This window comes from Primulina huaijiensis, chromosome 13 (genome assembly GCF_012295235.1).
Source record: "Primulina huaijiensis isolate GDHJ02 chromosome 13, ASM1229523v2, whole genome shotgun sequence".
Taxonomy (NCBI): Eukaryota; Viridiplantae; Streptophyta; class Magnoliopsida; order Lamiales; family Gesneriaceae; genus Primulina; species Primulina huaijiensis.
Window position 1 is genome coordinate 2,571,799 of NC_133318.1, and position 11,608 is coordinate 2,583,406.

An 11,608-nucleotide genomic window follows, 5' to 3' on the forward strand; every position below is an offset into this window, starting at 1 on the left:
ATATGTATGTATGTATGTATGTATGTATAAAAATTCAAATGAAATCGTCTACGAACCAAACTCATATATATTAAAATTATTATTTTTCATTCAAATTATAGATCATATCGATTCATCTCACATATATAGATTCGTGAAACCGTCTAACATAACACATATATTCAGTAAGTGAGGTTAGATTTCGAGTTAGGAAAAAATATAAATGTTTGTAATAAATATTTGTATCGTATTTTTGGGTGGTCTCTCATAAATATTATTTTCCCGTATAATATAAATTCATTGCAATTAAGGATTTAACTGCCTCCCTCGTGGTTGTGGATATTTGGCTTGAGGGCCCTCCAAATATCAATGATTTCGAAGAAAATTAAATGTTTCATTTAATGTACAACTTCATCCTTTTTTGTTTTACCTTTCATATCATTGTTATTATAAATATTATCTACCTACCAATTCCCTTTTAGACACAAAAATTGCATTTTTGATTCTGTGTTTTTGTTTTTTTTACTACTGTGGTTTTCAATATTGTCAAATTTTAGTTTTAATTTGTTATTTAAAAATCACATTTTTGATTCTGTTTATTTGTTTTTTTTACTACTGTGGTTCTCAATATTGTCAAATTTCAGTTTTAGTTTGCTATTTTTTTAAAAAAATGTAAATATTTTTTTTTTCTTATTTGGAGTTGAGAAGACACTGAAGTTTATATTGTCACATCAACACACCAAAAAAAATCTAAAAAATACCCTCAAATCGAAAAATACGAGATCAAAACTGAAATTTGATGATACAGAATACCAAAATTGTTGAAAAATCAAATCGTAATGATTAAAAGTTCTTTTTTTTTTTCTCTAGAGGTATGACATGCTATTTAAAAATTAGAACAATATCTATTTATATTTAGGCAAAAACTCGTGCGCTCTCACGGGTCGTATTTTGTGAGACGGATATCTTATTTGGATCATCCATGAAAAAGTATTATTTTTTATGCTAAGAGTATTACTTTTTATTGTGAATATCGGTAAAGTTGACCCGTCTCATAGATAAAGATTCGCGAGACCGTATCACAAGAGTCTTACTCTTATATTTATCAAAAGAAACCAACACAACCAGTTTTTAAAAAATTGTAAGGTTATTTTATACATTTATCATGACAAAAAAAAAAAACTATTACAAGATTCTTTTAATTAGTATATAGTATAAAGAAATGATGACGTTGTTTAGCTTTCTCTAAAATGCCATTAAAAGAGGGACTACGATTGCTTAAAGTGGGTATTTTAAGTGGTTAAATTAAGTTTTATTTTCCTTAAAAACTTGGGGTGGTAGGATACCTTTGATTTAATATAATATTTTACATTAGCCCGAAGAATGGATATTGCTGAGAATTTCCCGTGAAGGATCCAATTCGTTTTGATTCGGAAAGTGTCCAAATCAAAACGAAAATAGTATTTCTTTTTTGAGATGGTCTCATGAAATTTTATATATGAGACGAGTTGTCTTTGTTAATATTTACAATAATAAATAATATTTTTTACATAAAAAATAATACTTTTTCATAAGTTACTTAATAGTAGATTCATCTCATAAAATTGACTCGTGAGAACGTGTCACAACAGTCGGGTAAGAATTAATATGGGTAAACTTCAGTTTCTTTGTGTACACAAAATACTGATATATTATATGATTTTTTTATAAATTTTTTTTAAAAAAATCCCACGTTTGTGAACCAACCAAATTTACAAGTGGAGAAAAAGTTGAAACAGGAAATTCTTTCTCCTTTGGAATCATTGTCACCAATTGAAAATAAAGTAAAATTGGTATCACAATGCATCTAAGAGATAAACATTCATACAACTATTTTGTTTCTCCAAATATCATTTCGAATATAAAAACTCTTGTTTTAATAATGAAAAACAGATAAATTTAAAAAGGTAATGAATGAAAATTTAATTTTAAACATTGAGTGAAAATGCTAATTTAATTATATTTTACATTGAAATTTATAATATGTAAAAATTATATTTTGTATCAAACTATAATTTATACACACACATTCACTACTATATATATGTTAAATTTGCGTTAAATTAGACTATTATTATGAAATGACTTTATCTTAAAATATATGTGACATGATACGAATAATATAAAATGTCACACCAAAGATCATATATCAATTAGGATAAATCAAATTCGATGGGGCTTTTAAAATTAAAAATGATTTAGAATTTGACATAATATATAGCCATTTTTTGTTTTTTTGTTTTTTTCCTAAAATATCATATGTATCCGTTGGGATCGGATTTTTCTACGGACGACAATATGACGCTGACATGAGATCGATCTCATGCTACATTGTGCATCATCTTATCGACTCTTCAGACAAAAGATGATTTAAAACGTTAAAATCTAAAGGTTATTAAATTAAGATTTAATTTTAACAATCTAAACGACAAAAATTATATGATAAAAACAGTTAAAGATGATGTCGATATCGTTCAAAAATACAAATAACAATGAATAAAGTAAATTGTATTGGATGTTTATCAAAGATTGTACCAAGTAAAGTAATATAAATGAGGAGATATATAAAAAGACGATAAAGTTTGTTACCCTTTATGTACTAACAATTAATATTATTAAATACAACCTTATCAAGTTTTTATAATTATTAATGTGACATCGAAAAGTGAGATTAGACAAGGAATCCCAACATTTAATTCTATCAACTAGCATAGCAATTGTTTGCCTATACGGTGATCATATATATATTTTGAATTATTGTCTTTTTTTCCCATATATTCTTGAATTTTATAACCATGTNTTTTTTTTTTTTTTTAAAAAAAAAAAATTGAAAATGTCATTTATCAAATGTTGTCCTCACATCGACATTGCACTCCACAGATGGATCAAGAGGTTTCGACCATCGATCATCCGCATCCCGACGAGAACTTGAGGCTTGTCCTTTTGTAGAGTTATTTTGTGCTTGAGTCCAGTTCCATAACATATCATAGCCGAGTGAAACAATGGTTTGCTAAGAAACAATAATTGTTCATACGTGATATTCGAGTTTATGCATTTGAGTTATATTGTTATAAACACCAACTCTAATCCTATGATTTTTTTTATTCATAAATTTTTTTCAATCGCTATACCAACATATTTTACGCCTCATGTACCATTTTATTGTATGTTGATCGTTTAAGTTAGTACACATATATGTTTACATATACGCGCGCATGTGTTCATGTTTTTTTTATGCACCAATCGATGAAATTTTTTTTATATAAAATATAAAAGGACGACACAAATATTAAAAAAATATTTTTCCAAAAAGTAAATTTAAAAAGTAAGGTTAAAATTAGTCACACCATGAAACCTTGGACTATTACAAATGTATTGATAACATAATTTGAGTTGAAAGAAAGAAGTGATATCTCCCTTTAATTATTAGCCTTACAGAATGGAAATCCACAATGTAATATTATTAATTTTTCAATTTCTTGTCACATTATTTGATTCCATCCATTTTTTTTTCTTGAAAATCATAATATAAAATTTTGAAAGATGTCTATAAAAGTAAATAATGTGAACCATCGATCCATCATGCATGCACTGTTCTTCGTCAAATAATATAGTTCTTAATAGATAAATATTTATCCGATCTGGTTATGAAAATCTTAAAATATCTATTTTATATTTAGGGTGGATTTTTATATCACGAGATCTTGAACTCGAGATCTTGTAAAATGACAACAGGCCTATGGCTAGTAGAAGGTTTAATTTTACAATATATTACTTATGTGATCAAGATGTGCATTGTATATACACAAAAAATAATATATAGTAATTATATAATTTTTACAAATATTTTTTGTCAATTGTCTATTAAAATATTAAATAACAAGAACCATATTACTGCCACAAGTGGGCTGATCCCATTTATACCATATCTTAGCCCACTTATTACTACTAATGGGCCTTCAGTTTACCAAATTGAAGTTGAAGTAGATTAATTATTTTATAATCTAGAAAATCAAAAACACTGTTATATAACTTCAAAAATTTTAAATCGCAAAAACTTATGTGATACAGATCGTATTTTGTGAGACAGATCTCTTATTTGGGTCATCCTTGAAAAAGTATTATTTTTTATGCTAAGAGTATTAATTTTTATTGTGAATATCGGTAGGGTTAACCCGTCTCATAGATAAAGATTCGTGAGATGATCTCACAAGAGACTTACTCATTTTAAAATTGAGAAAAAAATAACTTAAATAATTACTTTATTTCATTGTCAAAAACCTTAAAAAACATTTTTATTAGGCAAAAACTTGTGTGATACGGTCTCACGGGTCGTATTTGTGAGACGAATATTTTATTTGGGTAATCCATAAAAAGTATTACTTTTTATGCTAAGAGTATTACTTTTTGTTGTGAATATGAGTAGGGTTGACCCGTCTCACATATTAGGATCTGTGAGACGGTCTCACATGAGACTCATTTTATTTATTAAAGTTCTTAGTTTTAACATAATCCATAACTTTTTAAAATAAAATTAATACCAAAAATATTCGAGGCTATATGCATAAAATTACTAGTCAATTAAGCAGTCCATCTAAATACAACAATTAAATAAAAATAAAATTAATCATTGATTGGATATTATAATAATATTCATGTTGGAATTAATTCTCCATGCACGGATTCCCCGTTGCACCTCATTGAAATTAGGACAAAAATGAACACAAACAGCAAAATCACTAACCAAGCCATGGCAACAACCATGCACCTTCCACCTCCGCCGCCTCTCATCCTCCTGCAGCCGGTTTTCTCTGCCACGTTCCCCGGCTCCACCACCGTCTTCTCCTCCTTCTCGACCACCCCCTCTTCCGACAAAATCGAACCCGAGAACGTGCATGATCGCGATCGGCTCATTTTCCCATCACCACAATTTTCATTCACGATCACTTCTTGTTCTTGGATCATCACACCACTATTAACCTCATAATCCCACCCCAGTGCAATCTCATTTGCCACCTCCATCGAGTCGAAAACCAGGCGTCTCCCCTTCAGTTTACCGCTCATTATCACATCCCTTCTGTCCATAATCACTTCTTCAACAGCAATATCACAGTTTCTTGTGTTCGAAATCGTGTCCGAAGGCGATATTTTGTTTTGAAGAGAAGACATGAGCTCTCTAGGCGAATTCTCGAGTAGTTGATCAAAAGAAGTTAAAATGCTGCCACCTTTTGATGTGCCAGTTAAATCCCTACGTTGGTTTTGTGGGGGGTTGGGTTTTTGTAAAGATATCATCAAATCTTTTTCAAGAATCTCGAGTTTTTGGAACAATTCTTGGTTTTTCTCACTTAACTGTAAATTGTTCGAGTTTCCTGCTTCTGATGATTTTTTCATGGTGGGATCTGTCAATTATGTTCGTTATTTTCTTGATGAATCGATGGATTAATGGGTGGTGGGGTTAATGGATGAGAATTTAGCGGGATTTGAATTTCCCAACGTTCCTGATTTTTCTATTTTTCAAATTTAAAGCCTGAAGTTATAGATTAAGATATCTCCTTTTCTATCTCTGTTCTTGTTAAGGAGGATTAAAATATTATGGTGGGAATATATATTCAGATTTTTTTTCAAGTACTGAATTCACAAAATTATATGTTTTTTCAAATTTCTTACAAGAATGTCACTCATCGATATAACTCAGAAGTCTAGAATGAGAAATTATGTGCAGAGTTATCACGATTATGGATGATTAAGTCAAAATTATTTGAAAATCTATGTTAAGTTGATTTAATAAGAAACTAACGTTGTAAAAGTTCTTTATTAAATCGGTTTTTTTTTTTTTTGGTAAATCCAAGTGTTTCTTTATCTAAGCTCGCTCGACACGAAACTGCTGCTATTTCTTTTTAAAGAACCACTTGAAAAAGTATCCAATAGTTCTGGCTGTTTGCTTAAACAATGCTGCATTAAGTAACAGATACAAATTCAAATAAAAAACATCATCATTTTCCTAGAAGGCAGTAAACATTCCCGTGAGCTGGAAAACATGAACCATTAGCCTAATCCGAATAATTAATCGCGAGCCTAAACTTCAGCCTTCAGTTTTCGCCTTGGATATATCTTCGATTAAACCTTTACCATCCATTGCATCGTAGAAGAAGAAATTTTTTAGCGGATCACCCTTGCCTGATATGGCTTTAATGACTTCCTACATGGATGAAATTTTGGAAATCAGCCGATGCTCTTAACTCATTTGCACAACTACATTCAAGAGACTGTTGGGAAACATGGTACCTGGCCAAGGATTCCACCAATGATGGCACAAACAGGTGGGAATTCCGTTTTACCTTTCAACAATCTCACCAGAAGGGAGTCGGGTATCAGCGACTCACTCACTGACTACATAAGTTTATAAAAGATTAGGCACAAAAATGGTACGTTACTCAATTGAACGATTGATGAAAAGTGCACAAGACATACGTTTGCCTCACAAAGTTCCCTCCTCAACGTTTGGACATTGAACAAGTCGGAGGTTGATGTTTCCCCTGGACTGCGGCCTTCAAGCTCTTCAAACTTTTCTATCACTGAAAAGATTCACAGAACCGCTTCCAAAATGACAAGGTATAAAAATTGGCAATCGCAACATATACCAGGAGCAGTATAAATCAATTGTTTCCACTTCAGTAATCTTCTGCATTGCAAGAAATGACGACACCAAAATCATACCTCTCATAGCTAGGTACAACTTAGAAACCTTCTTTGGAAGTGATTTCCATGGGACAAAAATAGCTTCCTGTGTGGAACAAAAAAGGACATACGCCTTATGAAAAATCATGACAGAATTAGCGAAAAAATCAAGATAGTTCAGTGCATAAATAAATAGGCAGATGGAAGCTCAATGATAATGAGTTGGTGGGCGGTGAGCCAGAGGTGAGATTCATGTTATCAGGAAGCAGTACAAGTAGTTTCCTCCATAAGAGAGTATTAAGAGTCGGTTATATGTTTCGAAGTAAAGAGCTTTAGTCCAAAGCATCTGACACCAGCTACTATTACCATTCACCCCTCAGCTTCAACAATGGGAACTACCCCTTATCATCTCCCATCTGTACCCTCATCTCTACCCCGTAGTTAGCATTGGCCAGGCTGATAAATGTTCTTGATGTCCAATTTCCTACTCATGATGAAAATATATCACTAATTAATTAACAACCTCTTAGAAGGAACTTTAGAGCAACTAAAGTTCCTATAGTGTTGCAACAGCAGTTGTCTATAAATTGGTTTCAACATGGCATCTAAATTTCTCTTCTTTGCATGAATTAACTATCCAGTAAATGATCTTGTTGGTGATCCGAGATGGATAAGTTTGTCCTTATAAGCTGACCTAAATAATTTTCTCATTTTACCCATCAACTTTTTTAAGCTCTGAAGTCTGAAGTGGATCTTTTATATTCCAGTATTCCACAATAAATAAAGATGGAATTTCTACTCCATACTATTTCCATAAAACCGTGGCCCACAAACAACAGACAAACTAAGAACATGCTAGTTTTTATCTTCAAAATTTTGGAACTACCAGTTTACTACTACCAGTAAAGTTCTAAGCTCAGTTTAACTTTCTTGGAGGTTTATGCATCTTGTATGCCATGTCAAAATAAATTCTACATCATCTCCCAACAAGAGTAAAATGGTAAGTCCAGCAATAATCTGACTCACAGTCTATTTTTATGTTTACATTTAGCAGAAACTAAACCATCATCTATTGTAAATAAATTGGTAAGGTGAAAGGTTAGGAAACTGGTCAAGCATAACAATCATACCTCAAAACTGGGATACTCTACAAGGCATTCAAACTTCTCATCACCTTTTTTCTGCCACAGGAGAGAGGAAAAGAAGTTGAATTTCGATTTCCACAAAAAATACACAATGAAGACATGGTGATAAGTTCAGCTGAACAAACCACACAAAAGACTGAAAATCTCAAGCTCAATCCAGTAAATCACTTAACAAGATTATTTAATATAAGCAATTCACAGTCCATTAAAGGATATAAAATCATGGAACATGAAAAGCATGCGCCACACAAAACCAAATAATCACAAGGTAAAATGTTGAACTGAGTTATATATCACCTTCAAGTATGTGTAATTCTGCAAATCAACAAATATTTCAGCACATGTGTCTCTGCAATCCACTGTATAAAAGGCAACTCGTTTTAACAATTTGCGACACTTCTCATTAACAGATTTCTGCAGTAGATTCATTCAAAACAAATAATAAGAAACCCGCAGTATGTAAAACAGTAAAAAACAACATCCCAAAGTTTAACTTTCTCCAACTAAGTAAGGGCTGCTGACCTTTGTTGCCAGGGAGCAACAATTTATAACTACTGCGTCAAACTTGCCAAATAAATCAATACTAAAGCTAGATAATTCACCTGAAAGAATCAAGAAAACTTGATATTAGATTAAGAAGTCTATGACAATCATAGCAGTCAAATCCATGACACTTGGACAAGTTGACCACTTAAGAAGATGAAGCAAAAATTAAACTGCGGTTTTCCGGAAAATTACTCAACAAGAGATCATAGACATTCGAAGGCACACATAAGTAAAAAAAAAAAAGAATCCACAAGCTAGAATCCAAGTTTCAGAATCATCTCCATACTCCAAAGCCCAAATCAACCAATCTTTAATTCAAGACGAAACCAGGATCCCACCTCTTTCAACAGAAACTCTAACCATGGGGTTAAAATCTTTCAAGGACTCGCAACACAGCTCAGCAAGAGATCTCCCAGAGTACACGCTCTTGTCCATAGGAATCAAAAAGTTGGCCGACAACAACTCCTCAGTCACCAAACGATCATCGTTTATAGTCACACTGCCTACTCCAGCTAACACAATATTCTTGCAAAACTGCATCAATATCAGAAAAATGGCTACCAAAAGTTCCCAATTGAATCAACCCCACATACAATAAAACTAAACCTCAAACACCGAAAACTCTGGCATCATCAGAAAGTAGCACAAATACCTCAATAACACTGCCTTCAAGCCCACTGACGAGTATGTGAGACTTGCTCAGCCTAAAAACCAAATAAGCATCATACACACTGCGCCAGAAACAAAAAAAGCAAGAGTCTTTAATACCTTCGTTGAGCATCGGCGCCCCATACACGAATTTGGCGATCATAGAGAGCAGTTTCGTGCTCAGTTAATTCTTCTCCGTCCATTTTCGAGTTCAGCCTGAGGTTAACAGACCAATAAACCCTAAGCGGGAAATTAAGCTAGCAGGGGAGGAAGGATCTCAAAAAGCGCGTTTTAATTGACAACTTACTGTAAAATCGCTCTTCACTATAAAAAAATCGATAAAAATAAGTTAAATCTATTCAAGCATTAATATTAAAAGAATTTAAGTTAGTAATTAATCTAAACATGTCCTCTGATTTCTTACCAATTACTTTTGTAAAAACATAAAATCATATAATTTTAAAGAACAATATTCTCTTTATATAAAAAAATGTCCAAAACATGGAAACAAAAAATAAAGTTTATAGCACGTACCTTAGATTTAAAAACCTAGAAACGAGCCTTTGTTGGTTATTTTTTGACAATAAATTTGAATTCTCACTATCTTTTTCTATGTCGTCGTTCTCCAATAACACTTTTAGACCTAAATACATACAACGTAATCCATAAAACATAATATAGACAGACTTTTATGAAATTTTGTAAGTAATTTTTTTCAAAATCCATGAATATTATCGTATACCGACAAGTATACATACCTGAATCATGAAGGTCGCGTATCCATTCTTTCGACATATCCACAGAATTTATTTCGAAGTTGAAACTAATGAGAAATGGAGATTGAATCTATTATATAAGCTTGGATTCATTGGGGGCAATGTTTACTTTAACAACAAGAAGTTGTTCGTATTCCATTTTATCAGCAATTAATGACTGTCAAACAATTATAATTATAATTATGAAATATAAAAGGATAATTCATGCAATTTTAGACTCCTAATATTCCTCCCTTTTTCAGGTGAATTGCACACCAACAGTCGAGCCTGCATTTTAATTGTAATTTTGTTAGTGATCTCACAAGCATATATAGAGGTGAAATTGAAATATTTTAATTCTAAACAAAATTTTGAAATAATTTTTTTAAATAAAAAAACTAACATTTATTACACGGGAGTGTGATTTTCGACATTTATAAAACTAATTATATTCCAGAAAATCATTTAATTTACAACCAAGTTAAAAACATAAACTTTATATTTTGAATGACAAATTTTTTTAAAAGAGAGAAAATGGTTTTCATTGGAAAAATATAAAAATAATTATTTTTAATTTGGATTCCGATTATTTATTATTTCTAAAAATTAAGATTCTAAAAAAACAAGAAAGGCCGAAGTCAAATTTTAAAAATTATAAATTTAAGCTAGTTAAATCGAAGTTTAAGCTTAAAAAAATGTTTGTAATTTTCTAATATAATTTTAATAAACTTGAGCCAAATAATAGTTGAGATAGTAAGCCTATAATTTTTAGAAAAATAATCTCTTATTGCTTAAAAAATATTCTAAGAGTTTTAAATATTTTTTATTGGCAAAAACTTATATGAGACGGTCTCACGGGTAGTATTTTGTGAGACGAATCTCTTATTTGGGTCATCCATGAAAAATTATTACTTTTTATGCTTAGAATATTATTTTTTATCATGAATATCGGTAGGGTTGATCTGTCTCACAGATAAATATTCGTGAGACCGTCTCACAAGAGACCTACTCTTTTTTATTTTATTGAAAATGGTTAACTTCTAATAATATTAATACTTAAATTAAAAATCCCACGATTTTGTTACAAATTGTTGTTTTATTTGTGATTTATGCTTAATCTCGTTTTATTATCATCGTCTCACTCTTTCTAGAATACTGATAAATATGCCTATTTAAAGTTGAGTAATTTATTTTAAAAACAAACTAGAATTATTATTATTTTTTGTTTTTTTAAACTTTCTATCTTACTGCCGCTCTCTTTTGGTTCGTTACGAGTAAATCCAAAAACCAATACAATAATTTATAAATCACGTTAAAAATACCTGTTTGAAGTTGAGTATTATAAATACAAGAAGAATGAAGTATATAAATGCAATATAAAATATGAATTTTGATTTTCACTTTCGACATTGTAGTTTTACGTTGACGTCAAATATAAAATAAAATATAATTAAAGATTGAAATTTGACATCATAAATAATTAAATTTATGATAAAACACATGTCTCATTTTTTTTAAAATTTTGTTTTTACTAGATTAATTATGGATCTGTCAACTAAGAAAACGGAATCCTTCTGCGCTTTATGTATTAGTGACTGAATAAATGCGACTCTCGCTTACATATTCATAGCTCCTCCGTACACGGTGGTCCGAAGGCTAAGCTACTCTTCTTCTGAGGCCGAAAGCGGCGATGGAGAAACAGTCCCTTCGATCATTGAAGAAAATGGTGAAGATGAAGGAGAAATTCCATTCGGGAAAGGTAGGCGGAGAGAATATCATTACCGAAATCAGCGATTTAGGAGAAGATCTCTTGCAAAA

The 11,608-nt window shown here is 31.1% G+C and overlaps 1 protein-coding gene across 1 annotated transcript; it reads right to left on the reverse strand.

The window, feature by feature from the left end:
- Positions 1–5,927: 5,927 nt before the first annotated feature.
- LOC140990944 (SUMO-activating enzyme subunit 1B-1-like) lies at positions 5,928–9,311 on the reverse strand. The gene is made up of 10 exons (XM_073460825.1): positions 9,156–9,311; positions 9,040–9,091; positions 8,726–8,921; positions 8,364–8,443; positions 8,139–8,255; positions 7,827–7,877; positions 6,736–6,802; positions 6,490–6,593; positions 6,304–6,408; positions 5,928–6,217 (listed from the first exon to the last, which is right to left on the reverse strand). The coding sequence occupies exons 1-10, from the start codon at positions 9,236–9,238 to the stop codon at positions 6,101–6,103; spliced, it is 972 nt and encodes a 323-aa protein (XP_073316926.1). The 5' UTR covers positions 9,239–9,311; the 3' UTR covers positions 5,928–6,100.
- Positions 9,312–11,608: the final 2,297 nt, after the last annotated feature.